The sequence below is a fragment of the Phoenix dactylifera genome, chromosome 7 (genome assembly GCF_051530095.1).
Source record: "Phoenix dactylifera cultivar Ajwa chromosome 7, Ajwa_hap1_PhDact_Kaust_v1.1, whole genome shotgun sequence".
NCBI lineage: Eukaryota > Viridiplantae > Streptophyta > Magnoliopsida > Arecales > Arecaceae > Phoenix > Phoenix dactylifera.
Genome location: NC_143196.1, coordinates 3,477,841 through 3,500,184, shown reverse-complemented (window position 1 = coordinate 3,500,184; position 22,344 = coordinate 3,477,841). Strand labels below are relative to the sequence as shown.

Sequence of the window (22,344 nt, the reverse complement as noted above, 5' to 3'; positions counted from 1 at the left end):
AATGCTCAACGAGCCACTTTTCTATGCTCAATCAAACATGCAAAATACTTTTTCCTCATGCATCATATATTGAGGCATTGGCTTCATACGAAAAATATTCCACTCAAGAAAAATTCTTCCCTCAAACCTAGGGCTCGTTTGGTTCGCGGAAAAAGAGGAGGGGAAAGTGTGGTCAACGGAAAAGTAATAGGATGCCTCTTGTTTGGTTGGAGTTTTCAAAGGAGAGAAAAGGAAAAGTTGTATTCCTATGGAAATATGATTCCCACATTTCATGGGAAAGTCTTTCCCATGAGAAATATGGAAAAGTTACTTTCCTATGTGGCAGGAATCACTCCATTTTTACTTTTTCCTAAAAAGTTTCTTCAGCATTAAAGAAGCATTAAAGAGGCATTAACAACTTAATTTTTATTAAGGGTATAATAGAAATTATACATAACTTTCCTAAGAAAATGGATGGCCAACTAAACATAAGCACTTTGGAAATTTGTTACTTTCCCATGGTCAACCAAACATGCCAAAAGTACTTTTCTAGGCATCCTCTTTCTAGAAATTTGTTTTTCAGGAATCATATTCTTAGGAGGAAAAATGCTTCTCGCGAACCAAACAAGCCCCTAATGAGTCATGAGTTTTGGTTGGAAGTGTAACAGGGACAGGCCCAAATGAAAAGCACACGGCCCGCTACCGGCCTTCTCCGCGTCTCCTGCTACCAAGAAGAGACAGGATTTATTGCACGTTTTCCTTCATTGGCTTGTAAGTTCAGAACCATAATGCTATTTATTCAATTGAAAAACGAATGAACGTGTGGCTTGTGAGATTCAGAGCCATTATACTACAATTGACATGCACTAAAAATATTATAAATACGATAGGAGTGTGATTTATATTTTGATTCATATTTGTAGTAAAAGATATTTCCTAGTGATAAATTAGACCAAGTATTCAAGGTCCGGTATAGAAAGATTAATATTAATATTGCCAATATTTTCTCAGAAAAACATGTTTGTAAATTATTCATGAGATCGTAGGGCTACAAATGGGTCCAGTTCCGAGTGACCCCGATCCGACCTAATTTTTTATTCGGATTTTAATTTTGGATCCAGACCCAACCCGATTGAAAATCAGGTTCATTCAGGTCGGGTCCATGCCTACAAATTTTGATCCAACGAGTCATTCGGGTCAGATCTGGGTCCGAATCTGGATCCGGATCCAGGTCTATGTATTTTTATATTTAAAGTTTTACTATATAATGGTAAATGACATCGAGCAAAAAAAAATAGGTCGGGTCGGGTTCGGATTCGGGTCGAGATTGGATAGATCCGACTGATTTGAAAAATAAAACGGATCCAAATTTAAAACCCAACCCGGCCCTGCAGGTCCTAAAATTAGGGTCGGGTCGGGTCTTACGCATGTTGGATCAGGTCGGGTCACAAGTCGACCCGACTCATTTGTAGCCCTATGAGATCTTGTCACAAGAAAACATTGTGGTGAGAGCCAACGCAAGGTTGAAGAAGGATTGAAGTTGTCAAACATAATACAATTGTTCATTTGTCTAAAGAAACCATTTGCATGCGTCAAGAATTCGTTTGAAAAAATGGCTATCCACGTTTTATACGTGGTGCTTAGCGCTTTACACATGATTAACAAGCCATATAATGCACCAGAGTACCTTTAAATCTCAAAATTTTGGTTTGGTTGGTGAGCTAAGTTGAACCCATCAACATCTTCCCCACAATCAACTCGAACTCTATTCTGCACCGGTGCTTGTTGTACTAGTGGTTGTAAGAAAATATAAAATATATAAATAAATTTACCTCATCTTTATCAATTTAAGTTTTTGGGATAAGTGATGATTTTAACATGATATGAGGGCAGAGGTCCTGAGTTCTAACCCTGTCTCCGCATTCTTTAACCTCATTATTAAAAACTTCACATATTGGGCTCATCCATTAAAAGAAAGTCCGGTTCACATGTGAGGAGTATAAGAAAATATAAAATATATAAATAAATCTATCTCGTTCTATCAGCTTAAGCTTTTGGGATAAGTGGTGATTTTTAACAGTGATTTGTAATATTTGACACTATAAAATGATTTGATCTTGATTCGACATGTTGTAGGTCAGTTTGGGTTTACTTGTTTAATAGGACGGTCACGTTCCGGCTTGAATTTTTAACTTGTTTAATAAATAAGATAGTTTCAAGTTGAGAGATTTTTGATCTACCCTACATCCAATCCCACTTCATTGCCATGTCTAACCCAACAAGATCCACACACAAGACTAGGAAGTCAAATCATCATAACTCAAAACTCATTTTGACCTATACAAAGTGGAAATTTTCAACCTTCCATACATTTGAACTAGGTTTCGTGTTCTACACATATCAAGATTTATTGTGTTTAGAAATTATTTTCCACATATATGACATTAACAAAGTGCAGTTTAGGTCTTTTACAAAATTTTCACTTTAGGGCTGCCTATTATAAGCAATGGATATTAAGATTTTAAAATTTCAAAACATGTCGTACATGACAAACTAATCCTAAACTAAATTTGTATACGTAGTTGAGATTTCCTCTAGTTGCGATCTGAACAAAAGAGAGCCGATACTTCAATCATCACCATTATCGATCGACTATGATAATCTTGCTTCAACGAGCTTTATATAATACATCAGATCGTGATGCATCATGTATCGTATAGACCTCAATTCAATCATGGCAATTGTACCAATCATGAACGGTCGTGATTAGAGAAAAACATCCTGTGTACTGCACTAATATCTAGTGATTACAAATTTACAATAGATGATAAAGTGGGAAATTCAGAATTAATTAAGATCAAAATGATTCCATCCATCCGATTACTGGTCCAAACTCAAAGTCCATGATCCATCATATTGGTGGAGATCAACAGCCCACATGGAGTGGGCTCAACATCCATGGCACGGAGTTCCACCACATGGGAGCACGTCATGCATACGAACATGACATGCTTCTCCTCCTCCTCCATTCCTCCCCCTCTTCCTCTCTTTATTGATTTCCCCGCCTACTCTGCGAGTAGGTGGCGGGCACTGCCCACTGCCCCCTGGCCGCTGCCACACGCCAATTCCGGTGTTGGGAATGTGCGGAACACGCGGTACATTCCCTGTACCCTCACCCCCACGAGAAATTATTCATGGACCAGGTCCAATGGACCAGCCCGGAGGTACGGCTCGTCTGATCTTGAATTATTTAAATAGGAGGGATGACGTGGCGAGTAACTACTGGACCGGTCCACTGGTCCATCCCATGATTAGACCCTCTCCACATGCTCCTCCATGTGATTCCCATGTGCGCGCGCTCGCTCTCTCTCTCCTCCCTTCTTCCTCTCTTCTTCTCTCCTGCTGCTACTAACACTTCACAACGCGGCTTTCGCTGGCCACGCCCCTCTTCACATGCCCCTCTTTTATAGTACCCCACGCGCCCACCACCTTCTATAACCATCTCAATGACCTTTCTGCCCTTATACTACCCCACATTTTACCATGATGGCATGGGTGCTCTCCTCGGCTGCTCGGCCGGGTGTCATGATCTGAAGCGATGTGAGTACTCGATGGGGTGATTTATGGCCGTTGGATGGGGAGATGAGCACGCGTGCTTTGGGTTTGGGGTAGGGGCTTTTTGGTCTGCTGAGGGGGAGCAGTTGCTGACACCCACATGGACGTATCCTGGTCCCGGCTGTTGGAAATCCGGGTTTTAGATTTACTCGAGGAACGTTCCACCCAAGTTTTGAGACCCAGCTGTGGAGCTGGGGCCCATGTCATGTGGGGTTTAGAATGCGAGAAATGGGGGTGTGGGTTCGGGTGGGGTTGGATTTTATCGAGGGGGGTGTATTGGGAAAAGGGGCACGTGAAGATTTGGAGCTCCCACATGTTTCGTCGCAGGCTTTTGCCAGCCGCATTCCTCCTCCCTTCCCATATACATTTGATTCTCGCCGTGGCTCCCGCTCCCGACCCGTGCCCGCTCCACCCCCCTCCCCTATTAACTTTACTATTATACCATCAGCCTCGATATTTCGAAGATTCTCAAAGTTGCCATTTTATTTTGTTCTGCTCCAAGTTAAGCTAATTAAAACAATAATTTTCTTGGTACCATCACAATGTTCAGGATTTAGTGTCTCCTACTAAATCTTGCTCAAGGAGATAAAAATGATGCAACATGAAGAGTTTTGGGTTTTATGTAAACATTGCTTTTTATCGTACTTTGAAATAAAGTTATCTATTTTTTATTATATATGTCATTCTGCTATTAATTTTTATATTTTTAATAGTAAGATTATTAAAAATTGGGAGGATATTAAATTATTTTTCATTTACTTTTGGTGGCAACTTTTTTTTGTTAGACAAAAATTAATAATAGTTTTTCTCTATTTGTTTTTAATAAAACTATGGTTTACATTTTTTTAAAAATTACGTGAAGTTAAGAACTTACAAATTTTTCCTTTTACAAAGCTATTAATATTTATGAAAAATATACTCAATTAATAAATTGATTGGTGAGCAATCTAGCTACTTGTCCACTATTCTATTTTTTGAAGTTTATGACTTTTTTGCTGAGCACTCAAAGTTATTTGGATTATACTTGGTTCTCCACAGACTACAAAAAATAGAGGACACGTAAAAGACGATAATGGCAGTATAGTAAATCTTGAGAAAGCAAAGGGCCTTTGTCTGTGAAATCTAATATTTAAGCACCACCTCCGTCAGTAAGCTACCTCCGCGCCGTTGCCCTTTCCCTCCCACCCCTCTCTCTCTCTCTCTCTCTCTCTCTCTCTCTTCTCGCCATGAGCTTCGCCTTCCAGAGCACGATGTTGCGGCCTGCGGCCCCAAAGCCCCCGACAAGAAGAAGAAGCCATGGAAGGCGACGAGCCCTCAAACCCTCGAGGAAGTGCTTCGATGGGAGAACATGGAAGCAGAGCCGAAGCAACCGAAATCCCCCCTCCTCCTCCTCCTCCTCCTCCTCCTCCTCCAAAGGAGTGGCGGAGAGGCTGGAGGCCCTCAAGCGACTGATCCCATCCATGGCCACCGGCGAGGCGGCGGAGAAGGCTGCGGCAGCGGCGGCGGCGTCGCCGGACCGCCTCTTCGAAGAGGCCGCGGACTACATTCTCCTCCTCAAGACCCAAGTCGAGATCTTGAAGCATCTGGTCGATCACTACAGCCCAGCCGAGTCCAATGCCACTGTCTCGTAGTAGAAAGATCCAATGGAGATGATGAATCCTAATCGATTCCCCCACCCCCCCCTCCCCCACTTTTTTCTTTTCTTTGCCTTTTTTTTTCTTGGATTTCTTTTCTTGCTATTTAATATTTCTTTTGGCCAGACAAAAAACCTGGGGATCTTTACCTCTTTTGGTTGTCTGTTTTGAGCTGCAGAGCTTTCGTTGTCTCTATAACATCTTCTTCCCGAAATGGCCACGTGTCAGTCGCGTAATCGGAGTAATGTTTATTTGTTGAACAAATTTCCTCATTTCGATATAAATGAATGAATGCAAAACTCAATCAATCAGATTTTTTTTTTATATCTCTGAATAAGAAAATTTTAACTGAAAGAAAAACTAGCAAGATGTTCCAAATACATAGAAACGCAAATAGCCAATAAAGCCCATAAAAACCAACTCTATATGCATTCGCCTTTAAAATTTGAAGAAGATTAGGGTGAAATATATCTCCCGATCTCCGAAGAAAGTTTCCATGGATACCTTGTTGCCTTGTTATCTTCTCTGTTATATAAATATAAGACACAGAGTTGCTGATTGGATCGCCAAATTTTAATGTAATGTAGCAAAGGAAGAAGACCAACTTTTTGAAGTGGTTATTGTTACATTTTTAGTTGTATAGCTGTAAAAGAATTATCTTAAACTAGATTAGAAGGATTTTGAGCTGCATCATAACAACTTTGTTCAAGGCTGTTTGGTTGGCTCGACTTGCCGATTAATGTTGGAACTTGGCATGTGGATCGTTTTATTCAAGTGGCTTGGCTAAGTTTGAGTAGAAAACATGCTGAGCTCGAGCTACTTCTTCAAGCCCTAATCTTATCTCATTTGCGGTTTTATTTCGTTTCAACTTTGTTGGGCTTGTCTTGTTTTTTCCTGATCCTTTTCTGCCATTGTTGTCCTTTGGTCCATCATCTAACCCTGCAATATCACAAGATGGGCTAAAAGCCAAAAGCAGTTGATTGGTGCGAGGTACTTATTTTTTTTCAGAAAGTTAATGTCTGAAAAAATAATTTTTGCATTTTTGGTTAATCATGAAAATGTGACGTATTGTAGATCAGCTTATGCTTAGTTGAACACCTATTTTTTTAGAAAAGTTATGTAAAATACCAATTATGCTCTTAATATATGAAAAGTTCTTATTCTATTCTATCTAAAAGTTTAAAAGTACCTTTAGAAAAAAAAAAGTATTCCTAGAAAATTAGAGTTTCACGAAATTTTCTACACCAATCACGCACATGATTGGTTGTTGCTGGTCGATGGATCTTGACCATCCATATTGAATCGGATGGCCAGCACCATAGCAAGTGCCTATAAAAGTTTCTCTTATGTAAGAGTCCTTTTGTGAAATTTTCTCCCATTTTTGTTGTACTATAATTATCAAAATTTGTAAGAATTGGGGTTCACTCAAGACAGTCTAATTTACGATTATAGGAACGTGGACTTTACTCCTGATTTAAGTGAGACTACTGAATGTCTAAACACTGCTCTAGTGCAGTGCAAATTTATAAAGTTTAAAGAACGAAGGGATGACATCTAATGGACCTCGCTCTATTCCACGAAGGGGGCGGGAGAGAGAGACTCTAGCTTGCACTTCCAATTTGGAAATCACTCTTTTGTCTAGGCAAGAAGTATCTCATTTTTTTCCCAATCCATGAGTAAAATTGTGGAAGTCAATTGGGAGGCATTTTTTAGATTTTTTTAGTCCTGTATAAGATCCAAGATCTTTTCGACAAATAACCGATATGAGACTAAATATATGTCTGCACGAATTCTCACATACTCCCCCAGTTTAGCCCCCGATGTTTTCATTAGGCTAAGAATCGAAATCCTTTCAAATCTAATCACAAATACCATAATTAACTCGTGGTCAATCTCAATGAGCTTGTGCTGCATTGTCTCCTAATCCACATGGGTCAGATCCGCTCTAATACCATTTGGAATAAATCAGAATTTTATCTAAAATGACTAGCCAGAACATACTTTTTATGTTTTCTTAGTCCTGAATAAATACTCAAGATCTTTCCGATGAATAACCGATTTGAGACTAAACACACGTCCGCATGGATCCTTACAAATATTATTGCGAGAAAGGATCTCAAGATGTCCTCGATGGCCGATGACATCACATATCTCACAATTCTTAGATTGCCCATTTATCATTTAATCATTGAAATTTACCAATAACAAAGTGAAGTAGCCTTTTAGATCTCAATGTTGTAGCTTCAAAATCTTAAACTTCTTGCTTTAAAAACATATCTTAGCACATGATAGCCTGTGCTAGCGTCTGAGCACCACTCAACGATTCGATTTGTCTCAATATAGAAGAGTGAGTGAGCCCATCACTTTGAAAGATCTCAACCCAAATATAAGATTGTTGGTTTCTTTGAAAGCTACTCGTATATGGCTGACCACTCTAGAGAAGCTCTCTGGGTTGGTAAGAGAGAGCTGCCTAGAGTACTCCAAAACTTGTTATCTTTTGACTTCTTTAAATGTATTCATACTAAAAGTATATGAGTCATTGGTTGTAGCAAAAAAATAAAGAAAAAGAAGAAGAAAAGAAGATGGGGATTATACCACATCTTTATCCATGCATGCGCGTCAAGAGAACATTATTACTGAAAATATATCACTGCTGCAGGATGCTGGGTTGCAAACTATGTATTAAATAACAGAGGATTTCTAATGTCTTGAATGCACATAGCAACTCATATGTGCAGTTGCTTGGAGAATCAATCCCTTTTGTCAAAAAAAAAGAAGAATGTAGAAGAATAAAAAAAAGAAAAAAAAGAAAGAAAGGATTCATGGAAGGTCCAGAAATGGGCCAATTGGATCAAGGAAATTCAAAGCTTCAGTGGGCCCAACTTGAAACTCCATAAAGAGTAAATTGTAGTAATCCGAACACTGCAATACGGTTGCCGTCTCCACGACAAATCGGGAGCCCCTCGTCCTTTTACCAGTTTCGGAGCTCTAGGCTCTCCTACCCCCGCTCTTTGCCCTTTGGCCGGCGGCCATGGAAGGAGACGACGAGAACCCTCCACTCGCAGTCCGAATCGAAGAAGTAAACGAAGATGGCGTGTCGGAATCTTTCTCACAATCCGAGATTCTCGAGGGAACCGCAGGACAATCTCCGGTCGGAGTCACCGTCATCACCGGTTATCTCGGCGCCGGCAAATCTACGGTGAGTCCCCGTCGGTGTCGAAGTCCCATACGACTCCGGTCAGATGGAAAACTTTCATCCGGTCTCGTTTTCTACTTAGCGTATGGTTTATAGAATTTAGGGTTTATGGAAAATCGAACTTTCACAGTAGTTCGGATGGGCTTTTTTGGTATAATCTTGGCAATTTATATAATTAAGTCATTTTATTACAAATAAAATTTGGATTCGCTATTTAATCTTGTCAATTTTTTGTAGCAATATTTTGTAATGAGAAACTGCAAATTATGGGTATTAATAATGAGTTTGTTGTTTTCTATGCTTTTACTCTTCATAGAGAAAAGATTATTTATTTTATATTCATTCGCAAAGATAATTGAACATGTAGTTCCTAACAGAATAATGCTAGACTAATTTGAAAATGGTAATCTTAATTTGAATATGGTTGATAAAGAAATGAGCTGTTTTGAAATGCCATGTTTATATTTTTGGTTATCAAAAACTTGGTATGCTCTCATTGTATTAGTCATGATAGGGAAACTAAATGCAGTTCTTTATAAAAATTATGTTAAACTTTATTTTCCCCTCATGAATTATAACAAGGAAATGAATATCTACTTCTTTCTATAATAGTACCAGGTTCTATTATCAATCAGAATATAACAGTTGTCTGAATGCTGAAATTTCAGTTAGTTAACTACATCTTGAACGCCCAACATGGGAAGAGGATTGCAGTGATACTGAATGAGTTTGGGGAGGAGATTGGAGTTGAGAGGGCGATGATCAATGAGGGGGATGGTGGTGCGCTTGTCGAGGAGTGGGTGGAGTTGGCAAATGGATGTGTTTGTTGCACCGTCAAACACAGCCTTGTTCAAGCACTGGAGCAGCTTGTACAGCGAAAAGAGAGGTTAGGATTTTATGCAGTCCTAATTATTATAATGGATCTACACTTTTATATCAAAAGGTGCCTTGAATCGAACAAAAGCAAGAAATCCAATTACAAAGTCCAATTGTACAAAACTAGCTGCTTGCTTTTTGGACATGTTAAGGGATTTCTTGATGTATGATAGATTTGCATTACTTAGGTACTTCCCAACTTTTGTATTGTCTAATGTTATTATAATCTGCTTATAGTATGCTTATTGACCTTATATTTGACTATAATAGTTCTGCATGTTAAACTTTCTTGACAGTATCTCTTAAGTAACTTGTGCTCTGAAGTAAACAATAGACATATTTAGGTTACTTGTTCTCCTGCCTCCCATCATTTTGATCTGTAATTAGATTTCATATATTGTCAAGAAATTCATAAATGAGATTGATGATTCTGATGGATTGCAATGATTTTGTTGTGCTGAAGACTTGATAATATACTGCTAGAGACCACCGGGCTGGCCGATCCTGCTCCCCTTGCCTCTGTTCTTTGGCTGGATGATCAGCTGGAGTCGGCAGTGAGACTTGACTCTATTATTACTGTGAGTTTCTTTATGTCAGTTTAACTTTAATTATCTTTATGGTCTTTGGAAATTTTGAATGACATGATTTTTGTTCTCATAACTGCAGTCCATGCATTTTTGTATGCATTACTGCCAATGCTTCTTTAATCTTTGTTTAAAAATATTGCCTTGCCTACTAGCTTTCTGATGGTTGCTGTTATCTGTAATTTGCCTAAACATCTCTACCATATACGATGCAAATGATCTGCCAGGCTGGAGTTTATGCACGAGGTCATGTTTCTCACTTACCTCTTACAAATCAACTCTTCTTTTAGTAATTATACCCCTCCGTTCACTCTAATTATTAATAAGTTACTAAGAAAGAGAAAGATGAGAGTAGAGAGTACATACACACATATCATCTGTCAAATGCTTCTTCCTCTAGAATAAACCTAGCAATCATGCATGAGGAACACTGCTATTGGCGATGCCAACTAGTCCATAATATTGATTTACAAGCTTGCAACATCATTTAAATATTTAATATTATAGAGTAATGGTTATTCATCATAATCTTAGAAACAGATATGATTTGTAGTGATGCATGTAGGGCATAGGTTTTTTTCATAGTGTTGCCTTTTTAATTTATTTTCCTCTTTATTTCCTAACTTTTCATGTGCTCTTATCTCCACCATTAGGTTGCGGATGCCAAGAACCTAAAGCTGCAGCTTGATGAATATCGTGATTATGCTTCATTTCCTGAAGCTTTTCTTCAAATTGCTTTTGCGGTATCTACGTCTAATCCTCTTCCTATAAGTATAAATAGTTCTCTGCATCATTTTCTTTGTGTTTCCTATTTTTTCATTTTGAGGATTTCAAAATTCCTATGAGATATATATACCTGGTGCTCCATCTTTTTTCTGGTAGCTACAATGCTTCCTGTCTGGAAGAAATCATATCAGATGATATTAACTAAGACCTTTAACAATTGTTCTGTCATTCATTGCAGGATGTTGTAATTCTAAACAAAATTGACTTGATCCCTCATGAGGACAGTGAACCTGGCACCTCAGATGCTTTAGAGGACCTGGAAAAGGAGATTCATAACATTAATTCCCTTGCTACTGTCATTCGATCTTTGCGTTGCCAGGTTGACCTATGCAAAATATTAAATCGCCAGGCCTATGGTGCTCAGGTTAGTAAAACAGATTCTATCTATCTTAGTTGCATTCAGTGACAAATAAAATTCAAATTGATTTTTATCATTTTGTTCGTTACTGTTAGAATCTTGCTCATTTAGAAGAACTGCTGGAAGAGCATAAATCCATACCTTCTACGAGCCGTCATGACTATAGTGTGCGCACTTTTTGCATAAATGAACGGCAGCCAGTTGATTTGACTAAGGTATATATGCTTAGTTTTAGCAATTTCACCTGTTTATTTCTTTTAATAATTTATCTGTCCTAGGGGTTATGCACCTTGTATATAGCAATTCTCAAGCCCAAGTGTGACTTTTCTTTGGACTTAAATTGTCACCTAATATGTCATATACGCTGTTCCACTTTTATGGACTCATCTGAGTAAAGTCCCTCCCATGAAAGGTCAAACATCTAGGTATTTTTGTTTCTTTTACATACAGTCTGACTGGCAGTGGATGAGCTTATTTTGTTTGTTCTGACATACATGTGGCAATCAAGCTTCTGATTTGATATAAAATTTGCTTTTCATGTTAGTAGTCTGTACTGCTTGGATTACTTTGGAATCCAGATGCATTTCTTGAGTTTGGTCTTAGCCCAACTTAATGGTGATGAACTCAATGGAATGATGAATGACTTTCTTAATTGCCAAAATAAATTTATGTAAGTTAAACTCTATGGATAACCAAGTTATACATCTCATTTATAAGGAAAGAAAGGGGATTCTGAGGTGTGGATTATTAATGCCACAAAATTTCTCCCCTATGCATTTTTAAGCCGGCATGACACATTCAACAATTTTTTAGTTTCACCTTGGCTGGTATAATACCACTTGGGATAAAATTTTACCAGAATGCTTGATTATTGTGAAAATCCAATTGTTCAAAATCTATTTTTGTGAATTTGATGCATACTCCTAGAGCATTCTCTTGTATGATTATCTTGATGAACTTAGAAAAGCATACATGTCATCTTATTGATTTAATAATTATCTACAGAATCCTGAGCTTATGTGGTGCCAACAGCAATTTCGTTTTGTCCAATAGATACTGGATGGTAGATTAGCCTCTATCTATGTGAAAGCAATGCCTCTTATTCATAAATTTTTCTGGGACCATGAATATTGATTTTGTCATTTAAGTGTCGGTTTATGTGCATCTCTTTGACCTTAGCTTTCATCTACAGCTTCGCTTATGGGTTGAGGATCTTCTGTGGGAGAAAAAATCTAATATGGATTTGTACCGCTGTAAAGGGGTGTTAAATGTCCATGGCTCTGATCAACTTCATACCTTACAGGTTTTCTTCTGACAGGAATTCCATAATATTTGCTGAGAAATTTTCATTTAGTTATGTCACATTCCCTATGAACTCATTATTAGCATTGAGTAAATATTATATGAAGGTTTTATATAAGCATGCACCAAGAGTTGTTAGTTTTAGTCTATTTTTTGAAAAATTTTAACATTTTGTTCTTTCTGACAGGCTGTGAGAGAAATATACGAGATTGTACCTGCTCGCAAATGGCAACAAAAGGAGAAAAAAACAAACAGAATAGTTTTCATAGGAAAAGCTCAACACTGGCTCTGCTATAAAATTTGTGTTAAACTAAAGTTTGCGTATACTTCTCACTAACCTCTTTGGTTGCATTTCACATTGTTACAGGTCGTAATCTGGATGTGGACATTCTTGGTGATTCTCTCAGAGCTTGCGTAGTACTGACTTAATTATGTTTACTCCTCATACACCTTAATAATAAGGTACATGACATATATCATTTCAGTTGAGCTCCTTTATTACTGCTATGCTGCCATCTAGATTGGTTATTCTGTTATGCTATGTTGTATAAGATTTCTGCTATTTCATGTTCTGATGTTGATGCAAAATATATTGGCATATGAAAAATTCATGCTTTTCCACCGTCCAAGTGGAGATGATTTCTTGCTTAAGTCTTGTTAGAGCAAAACTAGTGTCATCTTTTATTAATTCACTAGCTTTTCCTTGTAAATGTCCATATTTGTTTTTTCTGGAAAAGTTGTGTTGGGAAGTCCTGTTATCTTAAGGTGGCTTTATATCTCTAAGAAACAAGATATCATTTATTTTGACTAAGAAATCAGATATAATGCTATATGTATGTAAGGATGGCTTTACATTTTATTATTCCCTATCATTTTATCTGCCAAATTTACATATTGCTCTGTCCTTTCCTTTCTACAGGTTCTCCCAATTTTCCTTCTTTTTGTTGTTTAGGAACCAAAACAATAAGATGCTAGGATTTGAATTAGAATGTACTTTGTCCATATTAACAAAAGGTCTACATAATTTAACTCAAATTTGAAGTATAAACTCTAAATTTCTAGCCAACCTTAAGTTTTGAGCATAAATCAGATCAAGGATTTGCTGATCCCTGCACTTGTTTTAAAATTGAGACTTAGATGGATTCTTTGACCATGTCCCTGTGCGGCGTTAGAATTTGTTGTTTTAGCCTTGCATATTTTGAGCAATGGCATGAATTACTATAAGCAAATTGCAAAACAAGCACATGACTTGGATAACAAGCCATAACTTTGGGGACTAAAATTTAACGAGTTTCTTCTACTCCCTTTAGCCAAAACTTTAGATCATAAAAAAGAGTAAAGAGACGGATAACAAGAGAAACAATAATTAGATGAGATGGAGCATTTACATGCTCATTGTAGTTTGATTTGCTTTGGTAAGTCTTGTAGCAGAAGAGATGAACCATCTGTGCAAGTTTACAAAACGGATCAAGAAACAAGTGCAGATTCAACACTTTTATACATAAAATAATCCACACAAAAGTTTGATGTGAAGAATCTTTAGCAAAGATATCATAAAAATCAAGAAATAAGGAAGGGAAGGATCCATTTTTTTTAAAAAAAGGAAAACTAAATGAGTAATATACAACAAGAAAGTGGGGAAGACAGAGCTGGTTTCTTTAGTCTATATCACATGTATAATAAGCTGGCAAGTCCAATTATATTACTTAGACAATAGTAACAGTTTAATTCATGTGTATCCGGTAGTTAATAATTTCTATTGGGAGCAACTTGAATTTGGATTCTCTAGCGATGGTCCAATTTAGGCTGTATTTGGATGCCGAATAGTTAAACCCGTGGGTACATAAATTAAAACATTGGTATCCCCTCCCTAATCAAATAACGGTGCGTTAGAATTATTCAATGCTTTGTTAACATTCCGAGGGCTAGAGAGAAAAGAGAAAGCTTCGGTGGTTAACTTGGTTAACTTTATTTCACCCTCTTCCATGAAATAAAGCCAACCAAGTTAGGCTGCCTTTTGGAGTGTTGACCAATTAAGTTTAACATGTCATTTTGGTATCTTATTTTTGCTAGGTAAGTGTTAACTCACCCCTAACCATTGTTTGCCAAATAGACCTGAATTAGGTGGTTCAGCCCGTACCGAACCGACGTCAAGTTAGAATGGTTCAGTTGGGTTATGTCAATTCGATTATAAAACCCCCTTTCCACCCTGTGGTTCGCTTAAAAACCACATTGGCTCGTGCCTCTGGTTCATTTATTAAACTCGACAATAGTTTGAATGACGAGTCCCCCCTCTTGTCGTGATGTTTCGAGAGAGCGTCCCTCTCCTGTCGCTTGCAAACCCCCCGAGGGTTAGGGTTAGGGTTTCCTTTTGCCCTCCCCCTTCCTTCCTTCCTCTCTCTCTCACTCCGAGGGTTAGGGTTAGGGCTTCTCTTGGCCCTCCCCCTTCCTTCCTCCCACGCTCTCTCCCCCTCTCTCTTCCTCTCTCCTTTTCTTCCACTTCCCCTCGCTTCCAACTCTCCCTATTTTGGTACGTCTCGGAATGGCACGGTATGGACTTTTGCTGAGCCGAACTGGTCCCTGGCTGGTACGCTCTTCGACATCGATTCGACGAACCTCGCTCCTAACCATTACATAATCAGCATCCAAATAAGGACTTAGTGTAAAAGAAGATTATCAAAATATAAGAACTCCACCTAGCAGATCACAATGTCTCTGCATGATTAAATGGGTGAGAAGCATTTTTTTTTTTAATTTTGGTGAGGTGGTGTTTAGTGTTATTCAAAATAGGGAATTATGAGGATTTTAATTCACCTTGCATCATCCTAAGTGAACATTATAGACACTATGTTTGGTCAACTATACCATCCATGATGCAGGATTGCAATTGATGGAAAAGCTAGCACCCAGTGTGTAATGGTATATTATTTTCTCATGTTTATTAAGATACATGAGATACCTTACGAAAAGCTGAATGATAAAGCAACAAAAGCAGGTTCTTATGATCTCTTTCTAGAAATAGATTCTCTTGATTGTTATATGCATTGCACCAGTAGATTATGACAAAATTGCTGTTCAAGTATTGATGCTGAAAACTATAAGAGGTCTCATATAGAATACACACACACATATATGTATATATGTAATGTACGTAATGTATGTGTGAAAATAAAGACTATATGATTTTCAAAGGAAGACACCCATTTGCTGACTCATCAATTTGCAATTTCCCTTAGCTCTAATGCCTTTGCCCTCATTACCTCATCTCCAAGCTGTTCCTCCACCCAACTTGATATTTTCCCTTGTTATGATCCCACATTCATTAGGCATCATCTGACTCATCATCTGCAAACTGATCCTCCAAACATCACATATATAGCTCTGTTGAGGAACTTGTCTTGAAAGTAGAGCCAACAGGGGAAAGGTGCTCCACTCCTCACTCCCTCCATTGTTGAGTTCCAACCACAAGGTGATATAAAGCAAGAAATAGAAGAGTGAGCCTTTCCCTTGCCCTCATCACCTCATCTCCAAGCAGTTCCTCCAACTTTGCATTGATATTTTCTCTTGTTATGATCCCACTTTCATTGGGACGAACTGCAAAACAATCCTCCAAACATCGCATATATAGCTCTGCAGAGGTACTGGAAAGTAAGGCCAACATGTGAAAGGTACTCCACTTGTCACTCCATTGTTGAGTGCCAACCACAATGTGATATAAAGCAAGAAATAGAAGTGCGAGTCTAAACCTTCTGTTGAGGTGCCCAACCCACCACTTGTCCCCTCTGCGTAATGTGGTCTCTGAAGCCTTCTGGATAGGCATCACTTGTCTCATTAGTTAGGTCCAGCCTCACGATGCAAAAAATGTTTGTCCAGAGAGCTCAAGCCCAAGTGCAAGCTCTTGAAATGGGCTTTGTTTAAATATGTCAAGCGCCAAAAGGCCACATAGATGATTGAGTTGGCAGGCTGCTCATCGAACCAAGTCATGCAAGTTCCATCCTCTGGCCAGAAATGCCCAATAGGCTTTCCAAACTACTGACAGTAACGATCCTATGGGGTGTACATCTGGGCATTGGTAAACAATGGTAACTCGATTTCCTTAAACGAGCTGCAAATGATGAACTCAAAAATCTTGGTTAATTGGTTATTATTGGCTTTGTATTGGAAAACCAGTTGTCGATGTTCAAGATTGCTTAAGCAGGTCCACATTAAGTGAGCTGTGTTCATGGGTGGCATGCCTGGGCCCAACTGGAAGATTTGTTCTTTTGGCATTCCTGCATGACATGTGAAACACGATTAACCTTATTTATCTGAACCATTAGACAACTATCTGATTCATAGCTGAAACATTAGATGGACTGAGATTCTTAATAGTTGTTTGCTTCATGCTTCTATGATAGATTTCAGGATTGGACATCCAGTATCTTTGCATTCTCCAGTCATGAACCAGTGAAAAAATAATGATTTTATCCAACATCAGAACACTAAGCCTGCATTTGGATAATCTCTCTCCCACTTTGTAGGCACTTTTTTCTTTAATTTAAAATTTCATGAGCTTAAGTTGGAAATCTGCAGAACGTTAGAAGTCCTGTTATGGTAATTTGGTTGCAAATAAGGAGAGGGAGTTACAAAAGGAGAATAGAAGATCATGAAATTTGCAAATCCTACCTCAACTAGATATTTCCATTTCGTTCCCAATAAACATGAAAATCACAACTTATCACAATATATTTCATGATCAGAATATGTATTATTTCTGGTCTTAGCATTTGCATCAACGATACCATTCAGCAGATGCTGCCCAGAATGCGGCTGACCTAAGCCCTATCTTCTGGGAAACCTCGAGAGCCCATGCCATGCCTTGGTCAACAATCATACACGTGAGCTTGTCTTCTTCTGATTTGTTGATCCTCTGTCAATATTTGGTTCATATCAGTTTCCTTCTGGGGCAAGGCAGCACAAACAAGGTTATGGTTGAACTCAGTCTTGACAAATGTAATCTTGAAACCATAATCCACCAAACAGTAGGAGAGCTCTAGGATGGGTATGTCATGGTCTTGTGCTGCGTATGGTAGGATTAGTGCATGTGGCAAACAATTGTGTTGAGATGTGTGCCTTTGCTGCCTCTATTGCCACAATTTGTTGTGGATCTTAGGCTAGCATGGTCCGAAGTTGTGCATTAGCTTTGAGTCTGAGAGCTCAGATACATTATTTTGTTGTTACTCGTAGAAAAGAGCTTCTCTTGTCCCTAGTCATGTCATAGTTACTCCTGGTATTCAATTTTATTTCACACTTGTACTATGTTTTCTAATGAGATGGTTTCATGCCACAACTTGTATGTATCCTCAGGACCTTTAGTAACTTCTGAAATTATTTGATAGGTTCAAGGTCACCACATTACTGCTGTCAATTGGCCAATGTTTGGGTAAGGACCGGTTTTGACAAATATCAGATAGTCATGTTTTTCTTTAATTGGACTTATTGCAAAAGCTGGAACAATGTACAAATTAAATTACCAAAGAATACTTGAATTTTGTGGGAACCATGGCAACTTCTGTGGAATCTGGTTGCAGATAAGCATTTGTTTTTGGTCTTGCTACTTGTAATCTGCGACACACTAAGTTCCTACATCCATTTCTCCATTGTATGGTCCTGGCTATATATATCAACAAATTTTGGCCAGCGGAGTGGATGGTCTTCCTCCTTGGGAATTCAGGCTTGGAACCTTTCGTAGTAAACTCGATCTGAATATCTTAGATTGGAAATCATTATCTACACTTTTTTTGTTTTTTTGGCAGTCCCCTTGCTTCCTCGAAATATATCTGTCAACCAAGGGATTTTTTTTTGATCTTTTTTCTTCATTAACCGGATAGCATCACTTTGCATTCATAGTCTCACTTTGTATTGATAGCCATCATTTTGCCAAAGGCAATGACAGTCTACAGGGAGAAGTATATTATCATTTTCAGGAAGATGAGTTTGATTGAGTCATGGAATTCATACTCCATTCCATCACGAGACTGGTGAAAGCTTTCTGAGACCTAAAAATCTGAGCACACTCTGAACTCTATGTTATCTGTTACTTGCAATGCATCTGTATGTTAAACGATAACAATTTGATGCAACCCTGAAATGTAAATTTGCAGTGATTGGTTCATGTGGGAGTCCTCACATTTGGGACTTTATTAAGCTGGGTGGAATACTGACAGCAGCAGATGGATCCTGTTTTATTTTGTTTAATGTATGATCTTGCCAGAAATTTCAGTACTAGTCCATGTTCTTGATTTGGTTAACGTTGCAGATATTAGGTGAAGAAACAAATGATTACTCTTGACCTTTTTTAATCTGGGAACATTTTGTGATAACGATAGAAAGCCTACGTTCGTGCTCATTGCTAAGGAACTCCTCAACTTCAATCATCAAGTCAAGCCAACATTCTCATGGATGTTTTCATTTTGTGCCTATGATAGCACTGTCATGGTATCTTGGAGTATTCATCTTATAGTGCTTTTATAACAAACCCTTGGACTGAAATTCTCTTGTAACTTTCTTCTTATACTTTTCTGTTCTTTAATATGGCGGAGCATGTTTGCAAAGTATCTTAATCATATGGAAGTACCAAAATTTGATCTCGCCATGTGATCATTGGTGATTACAGCTCCCTGCATAGTGGATTTCATTCTCTATGAGAATTCAGTTTCACATATCTTAATCTTGAATATTTTATATAGGAATTCTGTATGTTTTTATTCCCATATTTTAAATAACTCTATCTGTCCTTCTGATTGATTTCTTTCTGTTGTAGATAATTATGTTTGTTTATTTCCCTGTCTGCAAGGTGTAATATGATTTTATCTAGCTTCTTAAGATAGATGAGGTACCCCAAGAAGAAAGGTGAACCAAAAATCAAATAAAATAGTTTCTTATGATCTTTCTGTGCATTAGACAAATATAAGGAATTATTCTTCAACTTTTCATGTTGAAAATGAGATGTTTAATGAGTTATACTATTGGTGCCAGCATATAGGGGATGAGTGTAACTTGCAAGAATAAGTGAGCAATGAGGTGATTGAATACTGAGTTGCCAAGCCAACATTATGTAGGCCCAAGGAACATTTCATGTGCACTAGCCAGTGCTAAAAAGCACATTTTCCAGTTAAAACAAATCTCATACAGGTTATGTAGTCAAACTTGATCAGGCATAGCACTTTCTTTTTCGTGAGAAAAACCCTTACTGGCACATCTTGACAGCACGAGTCTTTCATTCTCACTTTTTCATCAAGTTCTTCATTGTTTCATGGCATCAGCAAAACTTTTAAGATTCTCAAATGAAGACCCTCCTTTGATGACAGATCTATTTGCCATTTCCTTCATCTCTATTGCTCTTGCCCTCATTGTCTCATCACCAAGCAATTCTTCCACTCTTGACTTGATATGTTCCTTTGTTATGATCCCACTCTTATTAGCTGTCATCTGCAAACCAATCCTCCAAACATCGCAAATGTAGCTCTGGTTGAGGAATTGGTCAGCGAAGTAAGGCCAACACAAGAAAGGCACTCCATTCCTTATCCCTTCCAGTGTTGAATTCCAGCCACAATGGGATATGAAACAAGCGATAGAAGGGTGAGCCAAAACCTTCTGTTGAGGTGCCCAACCCACCATCCTTCCCTTTGTCATAACTCGGTCTCTAAAGCCTTCTGGATAGGCATCACTTGTCTCACTGGTTAGGTCTGGCCTCACTACCCACAAAAATGTTCTTCCTGAGAGCTCAAGCCCAAGAGCAAGTTCTTGGAATTGGATTTGGTTAATGATGGTTAAGCTCCCAAAGGCCACATAGATGACTGAGTTGGCTGGCTGCACGTCGAGCCAAGCCATGCAAGTTGCATCCTCAGGCCAGAAGTGACCAATAGGCTTTCCAAACCGCTCACCTGTCAGTAATGGTCCCACAGGAATTATATTTGGGGCATAGGTGAATGCTGGAAGCTCAATCTCCTTAAATGAGTTGCAAATTATGTGTTCAGCAATCTCGATTGCTCGAATAGTGTTCTCTATGTAGTTGAAAAGCTTTTGTCGTAATTCGGGGTCACTAAAGCAAGTCCACACTAAATGATTTGAGTTCATGGGTGGCATGTCTGGGTCCAGTTGGAACATCTGTTGCTTTGGTATTCCTGCATGAAGTGTAAAATATGAATGATCTTACTGATCGGAGTGATTAGAAAGCTATTTAGTTCATAGAGGGAGAAAGTTTTCCTAAAAATTGATTCTTTCATGCTTCTAGCTTGCATGCTATAGTTTGTGTGAATTCTTTGGTTATAAATCATTGAAAAAATAATGCATTGTCCATCATCAGAGTATTAAGGCCTCATATAGGATCATTTATGAACTCCAATCAGAAATTTATAAAAGTTCAGAGTTATGATTTCCTGGGTTGGTGATTTGGTTGAAAGTAAGTAGTGAGTCTGAGAAAGGGAGGAGAAAAATTCATTTTAACTGCTTGTGTTTTTATCATCTAACAGAAACATGCGGTTTGTATATGTAATCATAACTTTTGATATGTTTGTCACAATTAATTCACGATCAGAAGGTGCATAGGTTTTGGTCTTACCCTCTGGATCAATGACACCATCCTCAATTAACTTGGGAATGCTCAACGTTGGTGCCAATATCCCGGCCGATGCTGGCCAGAATGCAGCTGCCCGAAGTCCCATCTTCTTAGCAATCTCAAGAGCCCATGCCATGCTAACGTCGATTATCATACATGTGATCTTGTCATCTCCTGACTCGTTAGTCCTTCGTATCAATTCCTCCAAACATGTAGGCATGGTCTTTTGACAAGCATCATTAAGCCTCCCAAGATCTTTGCGGTCTTCTTCAGGATCCAATCCATCTGGTACTGCAACCAAATTTATTCCCTTCATTTCACTTTCCTTCTTGGACAGGTTGGCAAGAACACACTTATGGTTATATTCAGTATTGACAAATGTGATCTTGAAATCATCATCGATCAAGCAGTAAGAGAGCTCCAGTAGGGGGATGACATGGCCTTGTGCCGGGTATGGTAGGACGAGTGCATGTGGCAAGCCCATGGCAGTTTTGCTTTCTCCTGCTCCAAAAGACTAATAGGATTTATTTGCTTATTTGGGTGCCTTTCGGGAGTGCCTCCACTGCCACAATTTATAGTGGATCTTAGGTAGTGGCTGAGGAGCCAATGCAATTGCCATTTGTCTGAGTTTGTGCATTATTATCTTTTAAGAGGAAAAGGAGGGATTTTGTGCATTAGCATTTGATTTTAGAGATCAGGTATCTCTTATTTTGTTGTTGCCTTCCCAACTGAACTCTTGTCATCTCATAGTTATACCTAGTATTTGTTTTAATTCCACACTTGTTCTATGTTCTCTTTGAGATGCTCTCCTGCCGCAGCTGATTGTATTTATCCTGCTGGTCTTTTCTAACTTCTAGATTTATGTGACAGGCTTTGTGTAGTCACACTGCTGCCTTCTATTAGCCAAGCTGTAGAAAGAATCACCAGCTCCAACCGAAATGGATGGACACACTGCAAAAACCTGAAAACAACAAAACAAAATGAATGATGAAGGGTAATCGAATTTTGTCAGAATCCATGGCAACTATGATGGAAGCTGGTTGTCGGATCCAAGAAAACAGATGCCTTGATTTTGGTCTTACCTATTTGTTATCTGGGATGACCAGATTCCTACCTATTTTGTCCGTTCTATTGTTCTGATTATCTAATAACAAACTTTGGCCTGCATATAGGACAATCTTCTCGGGGAATTCGGTCCCTAACCCTTTGTAATTGCCTTGATACTGGGTAGCTTAGATTGGAAATCATTTTTTTCACTCTAATAGTTTTTGCAATCTCAATGTTGCTATCAGACTTTATCTGTTGATCGAAGGGAATGTATCTGCTCATTTCTTTGATAGGATGGCATCACTCTGTATTCATAGCCACTAGATTGTGGATGAAAACTAAACTCAAAGGTGACAAATGGATCATCT

The 22,344-nt window shown here is 38.4% G+C and overlaps 2 protein-coding genes and 1 pseudogene across 6 annotated transcripts; 1 reads left to right on the top strand and 2 right to left on the bottom strand.

The window, feature by feature from the left end:
* Positions 1 to 8,149: 8,149 nt before the first annotated feature.
* LOC103709242 (Cobalamin biosynthesis CobW-like protein) lies at positions 8,150 to 22,266 on the top strand. Of its 5 annotated transcripts, none has more exons than XM_088700979.2 (10): positions 8,150 to 8,427; positions 9,093 to 9,310; positions 9,764 to 9,878; positions 10,538 to 10,627; positions 10,849 to 11,034; positions 11,124 to 11,243; positions 12,221 to 12,331; positions 12,518 to 12,600; positions 12,699 to 12,792; positions 21,800 to 22,266. In XM_088700979.2, exons 1-9 carry the CDS (start codon positions 8,260 to 8,262, stop codon positions 12,757 to 12,759), a joined length of 1,152 nt encoding a protein of 383 aa, XP_088557105.2. In that variant the 5' UTR covers positions 8,150 to 8,259; the 3' UTR covers positions 12,760 to 12,792; positions 21,800 to 22,266. The 5 variants fall into 5 exon arrangements, with proteins under 5 accessions (XP_088557105.2, XP_088557106.2, XP_088557108.2 ...); XM_088700980.2 differs by lacking the exon at positions 21,800 to 22,266 and adding an exon at positions 18,629 to 20,665; XM_088700982.2 differs by lacking the exon at positions 21,800 to 22,266 and adding an exon at positions 18,474 to 18,622.
* Positions 15,592 to 17,873, bottom strand: LOC148702854 (UDP-glycosyltransferase 83A1-like; annotated as a pseudogene).
* LOC103709244 (UDP-glycosyltransferase 83A1-like) lies at positions 19,615 to 21,413 on the bottom strand. Its single transcript, XM_008794499.6, has 2 exons — positions 20,933 to 21,413; positions 19,615 to 20,495 (listed from the first exon to the last, which is right to left on the bottom strand). Exons 1-2 carry the CDS (start codon positions 21,411 to 21,413, stop codon positions 19,615 to 19,617), a joined length of 1,362 nt encoding a protein of 453 aa, XP_008792721.3.
* Positions 22,267 to 22,344: the final 78 nt, after the last annotated feature.

Bases quoted from the DNA above. Each gene is read 5' to 3' on its own strand.
- LOC103709244 (XM_008794499.6), bottom strand. From the start codon at position 21,413: ATGGGCTTGCCACATGCACTCGTCCTACCATACCCGGCACAAGGCCAT. The intron at 20,496-20,932 runs GTAAGACCAAAA...CACTTCATGCAG, and splicing joins TGGTGTCATTGATCCAGAGG to GAATACCAAAGCAACAGATG.
- LOC103709242 (XM_088700979.2), top strand. From the start codon at position 8,260: ATGGAAGGAGACGACGAGAACCCTCCACTCGCAGTCCGAATCGAAGAA. The intron at 11,035-11,123 runs GTTAGTAAAACA...CGTTACTGTTAG, and splicing joins GCCAGGCCTATGGTGCTCAG to AATCTTGCTCATTTAGAAGA. The intron at 11,244-12,220 runs GTATATATGCTT...TTTCATCTACAG, and splicing joins AGCCAGTTGATTTGACTAAG to CTTCGCTTATGGGTTGAGGA.